Raw genomic sequence first — 21,431 nt, forward strand, 5'->3', positions numbered from 1 at the left:
GTACCACTTCATATAGGGTTTCCCATGTTTCTTTATGAAACTAATCACCTTTGTGATAGTTATGGCACAGTAGTGATGGGGATACCATCAATTTCCAATTCTTTGCCACCACAAAAAGAGCTGCTATAAATATTTTTGTACATTCATGTCTTCCCCCCCCCCCCTTTTTTTTTAAATCTATTATTTTCCTCCTGTCCAATTGGCATTTTTCTTATAGGCTTTGTTTACAACTGTTTTTGCATTGTTGTTTTTTTCATTTGGTTTTCCCTGCCATTGTACTAGTTTTTTATGGACAATTTATTTTTTATTTTATTTTATTTTTTGTGATTTGCTCACTTTTCCAACCCATTTGTTGCTGTCAAACTTATGTTAAAGTGGAATTCTTCTCATCTAGGGGTGGAGAGGCCTTTTCCCAAGCTTTAGTCTTTTATGCGTTGCTGTTTTCAGAACAAAAAGTTCTGGGAGTCTGCAAGTTTTCAGTGCTTCCAAGTGGTGTGCTCTGGGGAGAGGTGTGGATACTGCTCTCTTGGTCCGTGCTTGCTCTGGCCTTTCCTGTAAAGGGCCCTTAGTCCCCTGCAGCCACAAGCATGAGTTCTCCTTTCTGTCCTGAATCACTTCCAGAGCCTCTTGGCCATTGGCTGGGGAAATCATCCACAAAAGCCGGATATGTACAAGGTACTGATGATGTTAGTTTTCACATGTAACTCAGGTGCACCATCCTAGGAACCTTTTCAAGCCTATTATGGATTGTTCTTTCTAGGTTTCCATAACAACCTTTCGTTCAACGATGGTTGGTTTCACTTTATGAGTTTTATTTCCATCATCGCATTTAAAATGTCATCAAAATGATGAATTGCAGCCGGCAACACAAGGCAGGGTTTCGGGAACAGCACTTGACATTTTGTGACGAGGCACTGTGGGTAGCCACAGAGTTTTGTACCTTTCATTCTAGCCCACCGGCCCCATGCAAACATGACTGGGGAGAAGCAGGCCCTTCTTGTTTTGTTGTTCTAAAACCGGCAGCCCCACTAATCTGTGCAGGGCCCTCGGGGCCAGCCAAGGCCAGCTGGGAACAACGCCACGTGGTTTTAATTCGGCAATCCACAGTCTTTCTAGAAAACAATTGCCCCCTGGGAGACGGTCCTGTTTTCACTATGGTTACCGTTATCCTGTTACACAATCAGACGGATTAGCACCAGGGTCTGGGGCCAGATCTTGTTTTTAAAGTTTTCATCCACGCTTCCATTGCATAGAGAATAGAGGGGACTTTTTTTTTTTTTTATGAAAAAAGCATTACTTGTCTAGCGAAATGAAGAGCAAGAAGCTGCCCTCTCTCACCACCGCCTCCATCCCCACGTGCAGTGGTAACTCTGGAACGTGTGTTCCATCAGGGCAGCCAGTTGGCCCAGTGGATAGAGAGCTGGACCCAGATTCAGGAAGACTCATCAGGCACTCCCTACCTGTTTGCCTCCATTTTTTCGTCTGTAAGGGAGAAGGGAAAGGACAAACCATTCCGGGAACTCGGCCAAGAGATCCCCAGATTGGGCTCGTGAAGGGCTGGACACGACTAAAGACCAAATCGCTTAATCGAAAGTTCTCCTTTATGCCTGGGGCAAGTGAAATCTCCATCAGCTTAGTGACTTATCCGAGGCTAAACAGCAAATTGGTGAAAACAAGTCAGAACCTGCATTTGCTCACTTTAAAGTGTTTGGGGTTTTCTATGACCTGTGTAGACCCACTGTGTCCTCCATGGGAAAAGCGTTGATGAAGTCCTTTCCACAATTGGAGAGCAATTTGGAATGATACTCAAAGGCACCCAATTGGGCATATTCTCTGACCCAGAGAGACTGATTCTAGATATGCTCCAAGACGATCAGAGACAGAGGAGGACGGTGGTGTACCGGAATATTTACAGACGCTGTTTTTGTTGTCGCAAAGGACTGGGAGTGAAGTGAGTGCTCAGCATCTGGGAAAGGATCAAATGATGGTGCATGAATATGGCCGAACTAGATCAAGACAGTGACCAAGCCCAAGGGCAGAACACTGAGGATGAATCCTACTGCCCACTTCTTGGCAGAGGGGAGACAGACATGGTTAAAAGGAGTTCCTGGAAGCCACACCACAGGTAGAAATCACCAGAGGTCCCAGTTCATGGATTTAACCAGATCCAGAGCTGAGAATTAAATGTGTAGAGTGACGGCTGAGTTGGCCCGAGCAGAGGCATGAATTAACTTTGGGGCCGGTTAGCAGTTATGAAGAGCAGAGCAGTGACGACTGCTGTCACTGAAGCCAAGGGTGAATGATGGCCAAAAGCTATTAGCGCTCGACCTTAGAGCTGCCAATAAATTACACTATTTCCCCTGGTTTGCAGATGAGAACTTCTGAACTGTGGTGGAATCGAAGAAAGTGGGAATAGACTCACTTATGGAAAAAATTATAAAGAATATTTTCATCTTTTCTTTCATCATCTTATAGGTTCCAATGATGTTATTTTGCAAAGTCCATGTTGCTTCTCGTCTGAGTTTCTCTGTGACGTAAACAAAAATGGTGCTTGTATCAGGTTAACTTTATTTCATTCTTTAAAATAGGATTGTAAAAATGGTAGATTAGGGCATGCAGAAAATCTAGTTTAGTTAGAATCAGGAAAATCATTTTTTAAGGGCACTCATGTTATTTTGTGGGAATGGTAAAGAAGTGAAGGCTAGATGCTAGCACAATATGATAAACGCAAACAGAACTAGATGCAGAGTTAATTAATGGTTTAATGTTAATTTGGATAAAAAGTATCTGGTGGAACGCTCCAGGGATCTGTATTTGACTCTTTGCTACTTAACATTTTATAGGCATAGATTTAGTATGCTTGTCAGAACAGCAGATGACACAAAGTTTGGGAGGAAGAGGTAAGTGTGTAGAGTCAGGATCCAAAAAGACCTTGGGATGAATGGTATAATATACTGGTCTAATAAAATGGAATTTAACAAATGTAAATGTAAGTATTACTCAGGTTAAATGTCACAAGTAGAATATGGAAAGAGGCTTTGCTAAACAGAAGTTGAAGTCTGTCTAAAAAAGAATCTAACAGGCAGCGGGGTGACTCAGTGGATAGAGAGTCAGGCCTGGAGACAGGAGGTCCTGGGTTCAAATTTGACCTCAGACATTTCCTAGCTGTGTGACCCTGGACAAGTCACTTGACCCCACTGCCTAGCCCTTACCACTTTTGTGCCTTGGAACCAATACACAGTATCCATTATAAGACAGAAGGTAAAGGGTTTATTTAAATTAAAATCTGAGCATTTTAGTGAACTTTGAGCTCCATTTGAATAAATTGTGCATGATAAAGAAAATGGGATTTGGGTCCATATTGATAAAAGCATAACATCCAGGAATATGGAGAAGAGTCCCATTGTACTGTTCAGATCACTGTGTTCAGTTCTGGATGTCACATTTTCAGGTCATTGATGGTAAGGTGGAAACCATTTAAAAAGAGGGGAACTGAGACTTTGAAGGGCCTTAAAATCAGGTCAAATGAGGATTTGTTGAAAGAAAAGAGAGGGTTTGCCATTCAGAAGAGAAGACTTGAACTGTGCCCAGTGGACTACAAAACTGTGCATACCCTTTGATCCTCTAATACTGTTTCGAGGTCTGTATCCCAAAGAAACAAATTGTAAAGGTGAGGGAAGGACCTACTTGCACAAAAATATTTATAGCTGCTCTTTTTGTGGTAGCAAAGAATTGGAGATTGAGGGGATGCCCATCAACTGGGGAATGGCAGAACCTATTGGGGTATATGATGGGGATGGAATGCCATTGTGCTGTAAGAAATCATAAGCAGGATGATTTCAGAAAAAGCTGGAAAAATCTGCATGAACTAATGCAGAGCGAAATAAGCAGAAGCAGGAGAACATTGTACAAAGTAACAGCAATATCGGACAGTGATCAGCTGGGAAAGACTTGGCTTCTCTCACCGGTCCAATGATCCAGGACAGCTCTGAAGCACCACTGGTAAAGAATGCTATCCACCTCCAGAGTTGGAGTGCAAATCAAAGCATACTATTTTTTCACATTAGTTTATTTGTGTTTCTTCTTTGGTGTTTTGGTTTTATTTGAGTAATCTCTTACAACAATGACCAATATGAAAATGTTTTTCATGGTACTTTTATAACTCAGATCAAATTGCTTACCATCTCTGGGAGCACGAAGGGAAGGAAAGAAGGGAGGGAGGGAGTTTGGCTCTTATAATTTTAGAAAATGTATGTGGAAAATTGTTATTATATGTCATTGGGAAAATAAAATATCTTTTAAAAAAAGAATAGAAGACCTGGTGGGGAATGAAGGTTGTCTTCAAATACTTGAAAGAGTGTCCCAACAAAAAGAGATTAGCCTTTTTCTCCTTGACCCCACAGGGCAGAGGGAGAATCAATTATAAGAGGACAGAGAAATAGGTTTTGGCTCAACAAAATCCTTTAATGCTTAGGGTCATTCAAAAGCAAAATGAGCTGGAAAAGGTAGTTAAATTCTCCCTTATTAGAGATTTTTCAATCAAAGATGTGCTGGAGTCAATTTAGACTGCTCCCCACTGTTACGTTTTCCAGGTGAGCATTTCCACTTTGAACAATGAAAAGTGCTACAGATGAGGGCTTGATTCATTGTTTTGTTGATTGTCTTGATTTAAGATAGTAATGGATATAATATTAATAAAGCAAATCAATCTTTTTTTTAGCCCTTACCTTCTGCCTTAGAACCAATACAATGTATTGGTTCTAAGACAGAAGAGTGGTAAGGGCTAGTCAATGGGGGTTAAGTGACTTGCCCAGGGACACACAGCTGAAAAATGCCTAAGGCCAGATTTGAACCCAGGACCTCTCAACTCTAGGCCTGGCTCTCAATCTGCCAAGCTAACCAGCTGCCCCCAATACAAATTAATCTTAAAAGTATGTCATACATTTTTTTTTCCAGAGAGCTAGTTAAACATTTACTACCTAACTCTGCCTGAATTCAAACAAAGGCTATATGACTCCTTGATGGAGATTCTTGGCAGTGTGCATGTATATGTGTATGTATATATACATATATATGTATTATGAGACTCTTATAATATTAAACTCAGGGTAAGTCATTGAAAATGGCAGATGTCTCCCTAGCTTTTCTCCCCAAAGAAATGCTCTGATGCCTTATTGGTGGGAGGGAATGGGGATGAAGGAAAGGTGGTCAGGGGCCTTACCAATCAGAAAGTGGCTGCTAGGCAGAACTAGAAGAGCTATTTCACTGCCAGCCCTCCTTCCTCAACTCCCTTCTATGTATTTTTTAACTTTTCATTGATACTTTTTTCCCATCATTTTCACTACTTACTGTTTTTCCTCCCATAACTCTCCTCCAAATAAAAGCTTAATAAAAGGTATGATCCAGCAAGACAGAGTCACACATTGGTTGTCTCAACAAATATGCCTCTTCCTGAATCTCTAATTCCTCATCTCTCTGCTAAGAGGAAAGTAATGTGCTTCAATATCAGTCTTTTAGGAAGATAATTTGTCACGGCATTGATCAGAATTCTTGTCTTCCAAAGTTGTGTTCCTTTACATAATTGCAGTCATTTATGATTTGTTCTCCTGGTTTTGCTCTCTTTCTTTTGCATCAGTTTGTAGGTATCTTCCTAGGTTTCTCTTTCTTTTTTTGATTTCTCATCTGTTTTCCTCTTTTTAAATAAAACCTTCTTGGGTAATACTGTGATCTACAAACTTGCCACTTAAGAGCAAGTTTGGGTACATCAGAGGTTAACATATACATATATATGTTTTTTTCAAGTGTTCTGGGCAGAATTAAGAGTATAAAAATCCCTCACAGAGTAGCTCAGACCTTTAGGTCATGAACATCTTTGGCAAATGGGTTCCCAGAATACATCCTGATATTCCTGATAAGGTCCGAGCAATGTGTAAGAAAGAATTTGCAAGGCAAGTATGCAACACAAAGCTGAGGACAGAAGAGCTGTCAATCAATAGGTAACAGAAGGACAAAGAACAGCAAGACTAGCATCTTCCTTGTCTTTGACATTATTCCTTGTTTAAGGCAGCCTAAAATCTCATTAACTTTTTTTAGGTGGGGGTGCCATCCCTAGTATTTATTGAACATGCAGTATAATTAACTCCCCCCCCCACCTCACCAAAGATCTTTTCTATATGAATGGCTTCATATAAGACTTCATATGAAGAGGAGAGAAAATGGGAATGTGCTGCTGACATAAGGGAAAATATATGTCTACAAACATGGGATCACAGATTTAGATTGGGAAGAGACCTAGGAGGTCACCAAATCTAGTTTCTCCAATCGATGAAGCATAAACCGATTAACTGACTTGCTCAATATCATACAACTAGTAAGCATGGTGGGATCTGAATCCAGGATATCCTTATTCTAAGGCAACTATGGTTCAATGGTTTAAGGCAATAGGACTGGAGTCAGGAAGACCCGAGTTCAAATATAGCTCCTGCAACATAACTAATGCCTTGCAAATTTTCAAAAATTTTAAGTTATTACATGGACATTTTCCATGGAAAGTTACCTTGGCCATGACTATATAAAATTTCAGGGATCTGAAGCAGAACTCTTTGAAAAACATTTATTACATAAAGTCCTATTTATTAATCCCTGGGTAGCCCAAAGATATCATTTTTATGACAGTTAAACATTTCCAATTATTTTGGCTATTCAATTTAATCCCCTAATGAAGATTTCTATGGTAATTTGGCTTTCTTATAAAGAGCTGTCTCATTTAAGGTGGTATAGGGTGAGCCAGCTTTCTAAAGTTCTGATCAATACTGAATTCACTTTATATTTTATATACACACACAGACTTATATAAATACTTATTTCCTGAGTCTGCTTTTGCCTCTTCTCCTATTGGTGAGTTCTTCCAGAAACCTCCATTTTGAATAAGACCTTTTGACCATATATCTTTGACTCTCAAGTCTTTACCACCGTGTCTCAGCTGACTCCTGATCCTACTCTTGGGGGCCCCTTCCCCATTGGTGGGTTCTTCTTAGAATCTGCTTTAAGGAAGAGTCCCAGACCACCAATCTCTCATTCCCTGGAACACAACACTATACTCCTGCTTGGGTACCTCCTTGTCCACCCCTCTTCCACTCCCCTTTTATACATTTCCTCCCCCCATTAGATTGTGAGCTTCTTAAAGTTAGGGACTATTTTTCTTTTGGTTTAGCCAAAGGTTGGTACATAGTAAGTTTATTTTTAAAAAATATTGTTGATTCAGTTCCCTATGAGTGGTGATGTATTTTAATAAAAATTAAAGATTTTGAAAATTTTGTTTGAGAAAGATCTAGAAGAAAAGAAGCTTGCTAACTCCCAAAATCCAGATAATGAACTGTTGCAGAAAGATGCCAAAAAACCTACACTACATCAAGAACATCCAGAATGAACTTTGGGTGTGGTTGATTGAACTGAAGTTTGATTGAACATTTATTTGAATGTATACTCTTATGCCAAAAGGGGACTGCCCCCAATTGGTTTTTGTCAATGTGCCCAGCAAACATTAATTTTGCTGTTTTTTTCTCTTTTCTTTCTCTCTTCTTTCTAACTATTGTAGTTTCCTCTTAGAAGGTGAAATTTTGTATGCACCTGCAGTTAGAAGAATTTGGAGGTGCAGGATGATTATATTTAGTGATCAACTGGGGAGACTGGTCCCCCAGTCATCATCAGGGGGGATTGTGAATTTTAGATTTAGATGCTTAGTCTAACAAATAGGAATGTATACACCCCTACTTAAGGATTAAGTGTTGAGAAGGATGGACTATGACAGAAATGTGCTAGCAAATGACAAATCAGAAACAACTGACAGACCCCCTGTGCTGTCCTAAGTCAAGCTTAATCTACCATTGGTACATGTGAGATACAGGAAGTGATGTAAAAAATGTTCTATATATTTCACATCACTTCTTCTCTCTGGCACTTTTTACAGAGAGGTGGCTCTGTCTCTTTTGGAGGAGAGGTGGCTGGTGGCAGCCTGCTCGGCATCTTGGCATCTTGGTGTGGCTGCAGGTACTGTCCAGGTTTGGTGGTGAGCATCCTTGATACAATACTGGGAGAAGCTTAGTAGCCTAGTTCAGGTGAGGCGTCTTTACTGAGCTCTCTCAGAGTTTAGACTGATTCTTTTTTTTTTCCTTTACCTTTCCTAAAAATGCCATCCTCCTAGGAGGACCCTCATCTTGGAGGCAGCCTTGCGGCTAGAAGGTCTCTGAACTCCCCCTTGGCTCAGGCTAGGCCGGAGAAATCTTATACCCCTTTCCCTCTTTCTTCTTCTTAATTCCTTCCCTCTATTTTAATTAAATCACCATAAAATTCCCAAACTGACTTGAGTATTTTTATTGGGATTTGAATTAATCCCTGGCAACCAATTAAATTTATATTTCAGTGAAAAACCCCTAAATTTACCCCTTACAGTCATCATTTCATTCTTAGTATTTGCATCCTATTTATAGTCAAAGCCTGGCACATAGTAGGCGCTTCATGAACACTGATTGTGATGGATTCTTCAGCCCATCTAGTACTAGACTTGAGATACCTGATTGTAATGATCTTAATTAAGTGTAACCAGCAGAGAAGGGACCCAGAGTATCCAGCCTAAGTATCCTATTACAACTAAGCCAAGGAAAAGGAGAGGAGGCTTTGTAGTTTGGAACACTCAATCAAGTCCGAACTCTATCATATACTTACTCTGTGACCTTGGACAAGTCAATAAAGCCTTTCTCTATCCCTCTTAATTCTAGAGCCTTTTCTGTTACTTATCTTGCATATATCACTTAATTTTACATGAATGTTTGCATGGCAACTCCACCTTTGGACTGTGAGCCCCTTAAGAGCAGGGGCTCTCTTTTACCGTTCTTTATATTTCCAGTCCTTAGCACAGCGCCTGGCATAGGGTGAGTGTGCTTAATGAATTTGGGGGGCAGCTAGGTGGTGCAGGGGACCTGGAGTCAGGAAGACTCATCTTTCTGAGTTCAAATCTGGTCACAGACACTTCCTAGATGTGTGACCTTGGCAAGACACTTAACCCTGTTTGCCTCAGTTTCCTCACCTGTAAAATAGCTACAGAAGGAAATGGTGAACCACTTTAGTATCTTTGCCAAGAAAACTGTAAATGGTTTCAGGAAGAGTTCAACATAACAGAAATGACTGAACAACAACAATAAATATTTATTGACTGACTGTGTTTCTTCCTTTAAAAAATGAGGGGGTTGGAGTAGATGTTCTTTAAGGTCCCCTCCAATGCTAACAGTTTGTGATTCTCTTTGAGACAATACTGACAACTTCTCTTCTTGGTGAAGTATTCTCTGATTAACTCCAACTCTCTCTAGTCATTCCACCAACTCCTGGGAACTTACGGAAAGAGTTCTGTGAGGTTCTTCTACTTTGAACATGTTTATATTTTCATTGTGCTTCAAATTTTTTTTCTATGTGACTAGATTTTATAACTATAATGTCGACCATGACATTTATGGCACAGTGGAAAGAATTCTGTTTTTGGAGCTAGAGAACTTGGGCAAGAATCCTAGTTTCCCATTAAATATATAGTCTTGGGTTTATCGATTCATCACTTAAATCTCTATCAGAGATGTATCTAGAAATTCTCTTACCTGGGACAAAAATAGTTGTACAGGGAAGGACAACCACACAAGCAGTGCTGACATCTACAGACGATGGTCAGAACATTGGTATCATTATGCCAATACAGGAAGTGACCTCACACCTAGAGATTCTGGCCCTTGTCCCCATAAGATTTGCAGTAAGGGAAACCATGGAGGTAGATGCAGCAGAGCACTATGGTGATGGTTTCCTGGGAGTGGTGACATTGGGGTCATTACATCTCTAGACAACAGTATTGTGGGTCAGAAGTGCATCCTCCCAGTGCACAAGTGTGGCACCCTCACTCAAAATAAAAAAAATCTTAGCAAAGCCAAATTGACCCTATGCTACTTACATACCTGGGCAGAGTCAGGAAGACTCATCTTGATTGTGGGACCCTGAGCAAAGTCACTTAACCCTATTTTTCTCCATTTTCTCATCTATAAATGAGCTGGAGGAGGAAAGGGCAAACCATTCTAGTATCTTTGCCAAGAAAACCCCAAATAGGACCACAGAGTCAGATACAAATGAAAAATAATTGAATAACAACTTACATCTCTGTTCATTAAACCTTAGTTTCCTCATAAGAAAAATTAGGGACTAGGACTAGATGATCTCTAGTCCCTTTTAACACCAAACTTTGTCATCTTTATCTTCTTTTTTATCTTAGAACAGAGCTCAAACCTAATGGACAGTCCATAAAATTGTTCTTAATTAGTTGCTCTCAGTCTATGTCTTCTTATCTTTCTAGAAAGGAAAGTCCCTTGAGTGCTGGCTGGGGCTGTTTCCTTATCATCATAATCACCATCATCACACGAGAATTTACCGAGTCTATGGAATTAGAAACTCTAGGTCAGTGCCCTTAAAGACACGATAGTACAATGGTTTACACTCTAATGGAGCTAGACCGTGTACAAGTAATATGTCTTATTACTAGTATACTTATGTGTCCCAGGAAATGTCTTATTAACTGTAATAATAATTGTAGTCACCTTGTAGATCAGGCAACAAAAGGAGAGAAAGTCTGGGCTGGAGGGCATCAACTAAATTAATAAAAATTGGTAATTACACCAGAAGTCAAAAGCCAGACTTTCTGTTAAAATAATTTAAAGTCTGGTTCCTGGAGAGCTTTCTCAGTAGCATACTAGGGAGGTCAGTTTGGGAATTAAAAATGTAATCTGAGCTCATTGGAATTTGTGCTCTGTGTCATAGTCCTGGGGTAACGAGATCTTGAAGGTTGCCATTGGATGAATTTCCCCTCTTTCTGCATCGGTTTACAGAGGGAGTAGGGTGGGGGAAACAGAGTGGAAGAATCTCAGCAATACCGCCAAAATGGAACTCTGAAGCATAGGAATGGAAAGCAAGTGTGCTTTATGACATCAACTTTTTTTAAGTTTTAATGATGTGAGAGCTCTCTTATAAGAAAGTACAATTAAGCAAAACTAACAAAATGACATCATCTGAAACTACATGTAACATTTCATACCTGTAGTACTCCACCTTTTCATTTAAAATTATTTTTAATGAATAGCAATCTATTTTTTAACCCGCTCATTTCCCACCATAATAATAAAAAAAGAAGAGAAAAACAGATGTCTTGAAACAAAAGTGTAGGAAAGCAAAGCAAATTCTTCTCTCATTGGGTAGGTTAAAATACACACACATGTGCACACGCCTCAATCTGCACTCTAAATTCTTCACTTCTCTGTCAAAAGGGGGGATAGAAGGTTCATTACTGGTCCTTGGGCATCATGGATGGTTACTACATTGTTCAAAGTTCCTAAAACTTTCAAAGTTGTTTGTCTTTACAATATTATTAAATATGGTTTTTCTCTAGTCCCATATGCATAAGGAAGGAAGGAAGGAATTTGAAATAAAAAAATTGACAATGTGGAGCAAAGTCTCATCATGGCTCCACCATTTTTATTTTTGTCATTCTTTTCTACTATATTTCTATATATGCATATATATAGTATATATACTATATTTCATCTACATGATACACCAAGGGATTTTGGAGGGCCAAGAAAATCCCTGGAGCCTGAAATCCAGGTAGCCCATAGGTATTTGTTGAAAGGTGAAGTTCCTGAAGTGATTTGAAAAGTTAGACATCAGGAAATGATTGAGATTTAAAGTGCAATTCTAACTCTAAATCAGGTACAGGCTTGGCACACAGACTATATTCCCTGTGAGCAGGAAGAAAAGTTCGTAATGCCTACAAGTTTTCTTCTATGTTTCCAAACAAATCTTGCCCTCTAGAGACTGAACCTTTCCTTCTACAGGAAAAGTTCTAAGGCTCTAGAACCTGACAGATGGCTCTCCTTATGGAAAATGGCTTCCTAGTCTGACTACTAGATGTAGGAAGAGTCTGCCTTTTCCTTTAAAAGAGCTAAAACTTAAGCTTTAGGACTCTAAAAAAAAAGAATGATGACAGAGTCCATTCCTTCTCTAATGGGAAAGAGGTAATCCCTCAGTTGAAGGATTAGCTGAAATGGAGATCATGGTAGCAGGGAGAAAATTGGAACCAAGTCTAGGAGTAGACCCTAGGGGTGAGGGGGAGCAAGGGAAAGGAATTAGCATTTGCTCACACCTACTAGGTGCCAGGAACTATACTATACACTTTATATCATAAATAGCATCTCATTTGACCAAACTAGTGGGGAACAGGCACAGAATGGCGCAATACCAGTGAAACAGGATGACGCCACCAGAAGAAATCAGTGACCCTGAATGGTAGAGCTGTGAGTTGTCTGTTTATGCCCTCAGAAAGGTCAGACATGTTCCCTGTGTGATCCCAGGTCCTCCCATCTATGAGGCCTGAGCCATAGACATTCCCTTCATATACTCGTCACTACACACATTCCCTAGAGGTGTCCACTTCCCACTAACGTCATAGGCTTTTGTGGAAGAGTGTGCCCCAAGCTTTTTTAAGGAAAATGTTCTATTGTTATTTTTTAACTATTCTTTTTGGTTTTTTAACTAAATGTCTCTTTCAAACGAATTATGTCCTCTGGCTAACTAAAAAAAGGAAGCACGTTGGTAGGAACTTGGGTGCTAAATATGTGAATTGGTGCAGAACCATAGAGTTCTTATACCACAAGTCGATCATCTGGTTGTACATGGAGGGATCCCTTTGGGAATGTTAGGATGCCATAAGTGATGCATTCAAACAGAGAATCTAAGTTCCCAGAAGGGAAGTCATTTGCCCAAAGGCATACAGGTAGCAAATAGAGCCAGGATTCAAAGCAAACAAATAGCTATGGTAAAAAATGAATAGTCTCACTTTACATCCCTTCTCTTATTTGATTCTTATAATAATTACATGCGATCACATACAATAATTACAATGATTCTTACAATTCTTGGAATTCTACAGGTCTTTGGAGAGTAACCATTTGGACAAAGGGTCAGATTTATTTTGCATGAATCTAGGTGTCAGAAAAAGACTAAAGGGCAAAAATCACAAGGAAGCCTGCTGTAGCTCAATATAAGAAAGAACTTTCTAACACTTAGAAACAGCTATAACTAATACAAGAGAAAACTGACTTTTGCTCCAGGATGTCCGTGCTTCCTTCATGGGGGAATGAGCATTCTTCTCCTTGAGAGTGGGCGCTTTCCCATGTCATTATTTTAAATGAGGCTACCACCCCTATGTCCAATCAGTGTGATTCCTCTCTCCCAGAATCTTTTCCCCAATACCTCTCTGGGGATGAGGCTTCCTCTCCTTCAGGGTGCCAGTGTTGCTACTCTCCCCTCACTCACCTGTTGGTTGATTGGTTTTTACCAATATAGAAGGTAGGAAAAATGCATAAGACCCTTTGTTTATGAATGTTAGATGGGGTCTGAGGTCTGACTTCATCCACTTGTAGGTCACCCAACTTCTGCCTTCTACTTGACTCCTTTTCTTATTTGCTTTTATCCTCCTGTGCTCTGGAGTGATCTACATATATGTGTTGCAGGGGAAATTTATTTTCCATTACTGAACTAACAATTTTCTTATCAATATTTTGCTCAAGCCCTACTCCAGCTCATTATTATTATTAAATGAATCTACTTTCCCCAATGGGGGAAAGTAATTACTCGTATTTCTCTATAATTAAGTATAAAATTACCACATGTATTCAATTTCTTATTGTATATAATAAAGATAAGTTGTATTGTATAATTTATTATTGTGCATAACGATATAAAATTATTATGTACATAGTAATTATATATAGCAATTTTATATTGTTGTGCACAATAATATATATATATATATTTTTTTTTTAATATATATACACAATTTATTCCCTTCTGGGGTTCCTGCTTTGGCATGGCAGAGAGGCTTGCCTAGCTCAAAGAAACTATAAACTATGCCAGGCAGGGTTGCCTATTAGTAGAGAGTTCTGACAAAAGGTGATAGGCTTGAGAAGAGAATGCCAAAACACTCTGCTGAGAAAACCCCATGAACTGTATTAAAATGATAAAAAAAAAAATGTGGCACCAGAATATGAGTCCTTCAGGTTGGAAGGTGTCCAAAGGGCTCCTGGGGAAGAGCAGAGGATGACTACAAGTTAGGTCTAGTACTAATGAGGTGACTGGACCAAAACTGGAAGGAAGCTCAGTTGTGGATGTGTCTAGTGATAAAAGGAAAGTTTGATGCTGTAAAGATTCATATTGAACAGGAACCTGGAATGTAAGATCTATGAACCAAGGCAAACTGGATGGGGTCAAACTGGAGAGAGAAAGATTAAACATCAGCATCTTGGGTGTAAGTGAATTTAAATGAGCCAAAATGGGTGAAAAGAAGAAAACAATAGAATGGGAAAGCCAAGAGATCTCTTCAAGAAGATTAAAGTGTTTTGTGCCAAAATGGATATGATAAGGGACAAAAGTAGGCACTTAACAGAAGTAGAAGAGATTAAGAAATGGCAAGAATATACAGAATTATCCAAGAAAAATCCTAATAAGGAAGCATGTAATAAATACTAACAAGATTTCCATTTATAAAGATTGAAATGGAAAGATGGCAAATTTGGGGTTTTCAGGAAGAAATTTCAGCTATTTGAAACAATTCATTAGGGAATCATGTAATATTAGAGTTCCTTTCCCAATACCTTTGCAACTTCTTCAAAAACCACCCTGCTGGGGTAGCTAGGTGGTTCAGTGGATGGAGAGCCAGGCCTAAAGACAAAGGTCCTGAGTTCAAATCTTCTCAGACACTTCCTAGATGTGTGGCTCTGAGCAATTCACTTAACCCCAAATGTGCAGCCCATACTGCTCTTTTAACTTGGAAGGGATACTTAATAATGATTCTAAGATGGAAGTTTAGAGTTAAAATAAAACCCCAAACCATCCTGCTGCCCACACCAGGCTACAATGCCCTAGGAAAATTTCTGACCTGCAGCAGACTTGCTTTAAAGATTGATGACCAAGTGTTCCAGAGCATTATTCTAAGAAAAAGAAAAAAAAAGACAAAAAAACAAAAATTCCAGCCATGCTTTTCTTCACCCCTTCTACTCCTAGTACTTCCTCAGTCTCCTCACCAACTGCCTTGCTGCCATATGGTATCACTTTTCCTCTTTGTCCACCCCCTTCCTCCTGTTCTGGAGCCATGAATCATAATCAAATCAAGTATGCTATTATTCCTAGTAAAGGTGAGCAGGGAAAGGAGTGTCAATCTAAAAAAAGCAAATGCAGGTTGTGCTGGGGCATTTAAATGAAAATTTTTATGGATTAAAAGGTCACAGTGGATTAGAGGGCTGGGCCAGGAATCAGGAAGACCCAACTCACTATCCCTGTAACTTTCCAGTCTAAATCAATTCCTTTCTTCCTTCTTTCTTTCCTCCCTCCCTCCCTCCCTCCCTCCCTCCCTTCTCCCTTCCTCCCTCCCTCCCTTCCTTCCTTCCTTCCTTCCTTCCTTCCTTCCTTCCTTCCTTCCTTCCTTCCTTCCTTCCCTTCATTCTCTCCTTTCCCTTCATTCCCCTCCCTCCCTTTCCCTCCCTTCCTCCCTCACTCCCTTCCTTCCTTCCATCCTTCCACCTTTTCTTCCTTTCTTCTTTCCTTCCTTCATTCCCTTCCTCCTTCCCTCCCTCCCTTTCCCTCCCTTTCTTCCTTCTTTCCTTCCTTCCTCTCAGAACTAGACTCCAAGTCTCTTATCTTTCTTTCCAGTTCTCTTCCCACTTTGCCATACTGTTCATTCCCACAGGGTTCTAGAAAGGCTGGGTTTTATCATGAGTTCATATTTTAATGAATCACCATTTTCCCTCATTTCCAACATATACAACAAAACACTATGATCTTGTTTGCATTGACTTGATAATGACAAATGTCCTTCTGTTGTATAAAGCCATTCTCTTAATTTCCTTTGAGTCACACACATGTGCACACACACTCCATTTTGAATGGAGATTCATTATCAGGTAAAAAGCATCTGTGTTTCCCCTTCTGGGATTCACACTCTACCCAAACCAATATCAATTTTTATAATAGATAATGAATAGATTTCAAATCTCTGTACATTGGAAATTGGGCTCTGGGGTTGGGACTGAGCTCTCTCTCCCCTGCCTGGCACTGAGTTTCTCCTTCCACAAAGGGTTTGTAAATCACAAGATGCCTGTTTGCCCATTATCCACTTGAGCCTCCTCTGCAGCGGGCATCATTTTGCCAGCAGGTCCTGCTCTCAAATCCAGCTTCTCTTTTTATTCATTTGCCTCTTGCCTAGGAATGCTGACAATTACAGTAGGTTCAAAATGCCAACATCAGAGAGAACTGTGGGCCCAGAAAGATCTCAACACTTCTGGGAAATGCCTGAATCTTAGTGTAGCTCCTTTTGTTTCCTAACAAGATTGTCACAGAACTTTGGCTAGTGTGGGATGCAGGAGGCACAATGGAATGGAGGCCATTAAGGACTATGTGACATTAAAGATTTTGTGAAACAACCAGGAACCTTATACTTCTTTGTGATTTCCCTAAATATAGATCTGATCACATCACCTCCTTATTTAATAATTTCCACTGCCTTCTTGCCTTCCAGATCAAATATAAAATGCTCTGTTTGTCTTTCAGAGTTTTTCATAACCAACAACCTCCTTCCTTTCCATGCTTCTTTCCCCTTCCTCCCAACCTCCTTCCTTTCCATACTTCTTTCCCCTTCCTCCGAACCTCCTTCCTTTCCATGCTTCTTTCCCTTCCTCCCAACCTCCTTCCTTTCCTTGCTTCTTTCCCCTTCCTCCCAACCTCCTTCCTTTCCATGTTTCTTTCCCCTTCCTCCCAACCTCCTTCTTTTCCTTGCTTCTTTCCCCTTCCTCCCAACCTCCTTCCTTTCTATGCTTCTTTCCCCTTCCTCCCAACCTCCTTCTTTTCCTTGCTTCTTTCCCCTTACTCCCCAACATGCATTCTTTGATCCAGTGACTGGCCTCCTGACTGTTCCTCAAACAAGACACCCCATCTCTCCCTTCTAACCATTCTCTCTGGCTTTCCTCCCTCCTCATCTCTATCTCCTGACCTCCATGATTTCATTTCCTAATCCTTCTTAATTATGCCCCCCCCCCCCATAAGCATTTCCCCTGTATCCTCTATATAACTTACTTTATATAGATTTGTTTGCACATTTCCCCAGTGGATTATAAACTCCTTGACAGCAGGGACTATCTTTTGCCTCTTTTTGTATCGCACAGTGCCTATCACATAGTAAGTGCTTGATAACTGTTTATTGACTGGTTGGTTGACATGGGAAGCCTAAAATGAGATTCATTGTTTATCAGTGAAGAATACAGGGAAAGTTCAACTGATTCTTCCACTGGGTGGGGACTTCATGGAACATCAATGCTTTAAAAGATGGGATTGCCTCTCACTCCCCTCTAATTGTCTTTAGTTTTTGCCTGAAAATTAGGAATAAATGAATGCCTGATATTGTCAACACACTGAAAAAGACTTAGTCCTTGCATATGTTAAACTTTTACCAACTTTAAGATTTCATCTTTTTTAAGTCTCTCATTTCTGTTTTTGAGAAGTAGCGCAGCAAGGTGACTAGAGAGCTAGTAGTCTTGAAGCTAGAAAATTCTGGGTTCAAATCCTGTCTTTGACTCTAGTTGAGTCACTTAAATTCTCAGTTCTCCAAACAACACTCTAAGATTCTAACTTGTAGAGAAGTCATTCCCCTGCATGAGTAGAGGGAATTTTCTCTTCTAATGAATATTAGAATATACTAATAAAATCATATGTCCAGGCACTATTTCTATTTCTCTGGCCTGAAAGGACGATCATACATTTCCTCACATTCACACAATTGGCTTTGACTTTACTCAGGAAATCAATCCCATCTTCCTTTTTTTTAAAAAATTTTCTCACTTTTGCTATCTTTTAAAGTAATAATATACAATTTTCCTCTAGTTATTTTTTGGTCCCCCATTCCTCCCCAGCTTTATTCTTAGAAGGCAGAATCTCCTTTCTTTTTAGACATGGTCATTTTTTTTTTTGGTCCATTATGGAACAAACTCTTTTGAAAGCAAGATAATGAAATTTTTTTTTTCTGAGGAGAGTTTTATAATAAGAAAAACAAAGCTTTAAAAAGCCATAGCCAAGACGAAGTATTTTATTACAAAACTCCCCACTTTATAGTTCTAGATTGGTCAAGTCCCTTCTTTGATTTGCTCCTATTTTGTATCATTATTTCCTTTGCTGACTTGAAATTTTACATTAAAAAAAACCCAATACTAAACCCAAACAATTTAGGGAATAAAACCTAAACACAACTGTTTAAGAAAACATACTGGAGGAAAACATGAAAAAGGCAGAACTCCTAAAAATCAAAACTTGTCCCAAGTCTGTCAAAATTATTTTTAATTTCCAAATAAAATTGGTCAGTTAAAAAAATCCAGTTTTTAAAGAAATGCTCCTGCTTTGATTGGAACACAGGCACATTGTCTCTTAATTTCCATTGATTTAATCTGCCAATCTAGATCTAATCACACTTTAAAAAGCAGAATTCCATAAATTGCTTTTCTAGAAAATGTCACCAATGCCTAAAATACTTTGCAAAACAGGCTTTGGAAATCAATCTGCACTTACTGGATTTATTTAAATAATGCCATGAGATTACACACAGAGATTTAATTTCATTTTTAAAAGATTTCACTACATGTAGAATATTTCCCAGTGCTCAGTGCCTCACCCCCAACTATTTTCACACAGTCAGTGCTAACAGTATTTAATGATTCACTCCTCTACAAGCTGTGCATTCTGTGAAGATGTCCTCATTTAGAGAGATCTACTTTTTAACTCAGGTAATTCTGGAGTTTTTTGGTTTTTTCTTTTTTTAAAGCAGAAGGGATGGAAAAGTACAATCAAATTGAGGTGAAGAGAGAAGAAATCTTACCTTGTTCTTGTCAAAAATATTAAACAATTGGTCAACATATTGATTTGCCCTTTGATTCAGGCCTTGGAGACCCAGAAGCGCCTTGAACTCGTGCAGGGTTTGCAATCCAGATGGACATTCTGTCATAAATCTTTTAAACCACACATGGGTCTCGACAGCAGTGATGGCAGTTGGACCACCGGCTACGGATTCCTTGCCCCCCATTGGGATTCCTTGAATTAGCAGCTTTCTTTTGGGGGTTATTTTCATTCATGCACTGACCCCTAAATGCATCTCGAAATCAAGCGTGCTCCTAAATAGCCGCTGTAAACCTCTTACAGCTTTAGGCTAAGAACAGAAAGCTGGTGAGATTACCAAGACTGCTCATTTTTTAAGCAGGCAGTGACTGCTGCTAGATGGTATTTTCAGCATAAATGCCCATCTAAAGGTGCCAGGGGCTGCCAATAGGGCAAGGTTATCATGGACAAACCTTAGCTTGCCCTTATCTCTAAAATTGGCTTTTATTGATTCTCAGAAGGGAAAGAGGTGGTCACAAGGAAATACTTTAAATGGGCATCTGGACACTTGAATTCTAATCTTGTTTGGCTCTACTAATGGATGGTCACTTGGCTTCTATGTGCCTTGGTATCCTCATCTGTAAAAAACGAGAATAATAATAACACCCACCTCCCAGGATTGTCAAGAACATCAAGTGAGATAATAACGTTAGTGTTTCACACAGTGCCTGGCCCATGGTAGGCCCTCTGTAAGTGGTCATGATATTTTCAGGATGCTGGATGTGTCTGGTCTAAATAGTCTATGAGTCATTTTTTTTTCTATTCCTAGTCTTTTCTGTTTGTGATTAAAACAGGTGAGAGAATAAAGAAAAATCAGAAAGGACCACTGTTTTATGGTGGGCAGAAATGTGGAGAAAATGCACATCTAGGTGGTACAATTCTGATTTTATACTGTGATGGCCAGTCAAGCACACCTTGAAATTCAAGAAGAATGTCTGGAAAGATGGGTGTTGGTTTCTGATGAGGAGCAGATTTTAAGGGTACACATTTCTGGTCAACAAATGGTCAGCGAATCTCTTCATAGAATAATAGACAACATTATATCCATTCATTCTCTCTCTTCTGAAGGTTGCTTGTGCATCCTGTTATTTAGCAGGAATTGCTGTTTATATCATGTAGTTTTATAATAATTGAATTTGTTGATTTATCCTCTGTCTGCTCCAGGAATCTCTGGGTTCCCCCAAATGTCCACTGGCTGCCAGAGCTTAGCCTCTTCTCTACCCAAATCCTAAGCAGCTGGGTTGGAAGACCCTCTCGCATGGGAAGTACGAAGCTCGCAAGAGAGGGTATGTGAATGCAAGCCCATCGACCCACCCAAGAAAGCCCTAGTGCAGATTACCAGTGTAATACGGAGCCCAGAAGCAGTATGGCGCCTCCCAACCCATCACCAATGTGACAGAGGACAGCAAAAAGCCTATGCTTTGTGGATGCTCCTGCCTCGGCTGCCATGGTCAGAGGTAGGTGGCAAAGGGGAATCGAGTACTTAATCCAACTTCTATCCCAAAGGTTTCAGAGCTCTCCCAACTGGACCAGTCTCTTGTGTCTTTCAAATCCAGGGGTCTTAGGGCCTGGAATGATTGTATTTTGCCTCCTCCCATAGCATATGAATTATTGGCAGTCAGCAACCATTTCTCTCTCTTTTTTGAAATTTATACTCCCTTGCTTGGGACAGCTCTTGGCATACATAGTAGGCTCAAAAAAACAAACTAAACCAAACCAAAACAAAAACCCTTACCTTCTGTCTTGGAATAAATATTAAATAACTATTCTAAGTCAAAAAAGTGGCAAGGACTAGGCAATGGGGGTTAAGTGACTTGCCCAGGGTCACATAGCATAGCTACGTTTGAACTCAGGTCTTCTTGACTTCAGGCCTATGGTGCTCGTATCCACTGACATACCTTGTTGCCCCAAAATGGTAGGATCTTTTTTTAAAAAACATTATTTTATTTGGTCATTTTCAAACATTAGTCATTAGAAACAAAGATCACGTTGTTTTGTTTTTTTTCCTCCTCCCTGCCCCCATCCCTCCCATTGGCAATACGTGATTCCTCTGGGTATCACATGCGTCCTCAACCCGAGCCCATTTCCATGCTATTGGTTTCCGTATTAGGGTGTTCATTCATCGTCTCTCCTCAATCATATCCCCTCCACCCCTGTAGTCAAGCTGTTGTCCTTCCTCAGTGTTTTAACTCCCACCATTTGTCCTCTGCTTGTGGGGAGTGTTTTGTTTTGTTTTGTTTTCCTCCTAGATCCCTGCATGTTGTTCAAGAACCTTGCATTGCCACTAATGGAGAAGTCCATTGTTTTCGATTGTACTGCAGTGTATCAGTCTGTGTGTACAATGTTCTCCTGGTTCTGCTCCTCTCGCTCTGCATCGCTTC

At 39.9% G+C, this 21,431-nt stretch overlaps 1 protein-coding gene across 1 annotated transcript in view; it reads right to left on the minus strand.

Annotated features, from left to right (window-relative positions):
* Positions 1–19,881, minus strand: part of GUCA1C (guanylate cyclase activator 1C) — a 40,273-nt gene extending 20,392 nt beyond the window's left edge. The window contains exon 1 of the mRNA XM_001363713.4: positions 18,995–19,881. Coding sequence (XP_001363750.2) covers positions 18,995–19,243 — 249 coding nt within the window. The 5' untranslated portion in view covers positions 19,244–19,881. The remainder of the gene's footprint in view (positions 1–18,994) is intronic.
* Between the last annotated feature and the right edge of the window lie 1,550 nt (positions 19,882–21,431).

Source organism: Monodelphis domestica, chromosome 4 (genome assembly GCF_027887165.1).
Source record: "Monodelphis domestica isolate mMonDom1 chromosome 4, mMonDom1.pri, whole genome shotgun sequence".
In the NCBI taxonomy this organism is placed as follows: domain Eukaryota; kingdom Metazoa; phylum Chordata; class Mammalia; order Didelphimorphia; family Didelphidae; genus Monodelphis; species Monodelphis domestica.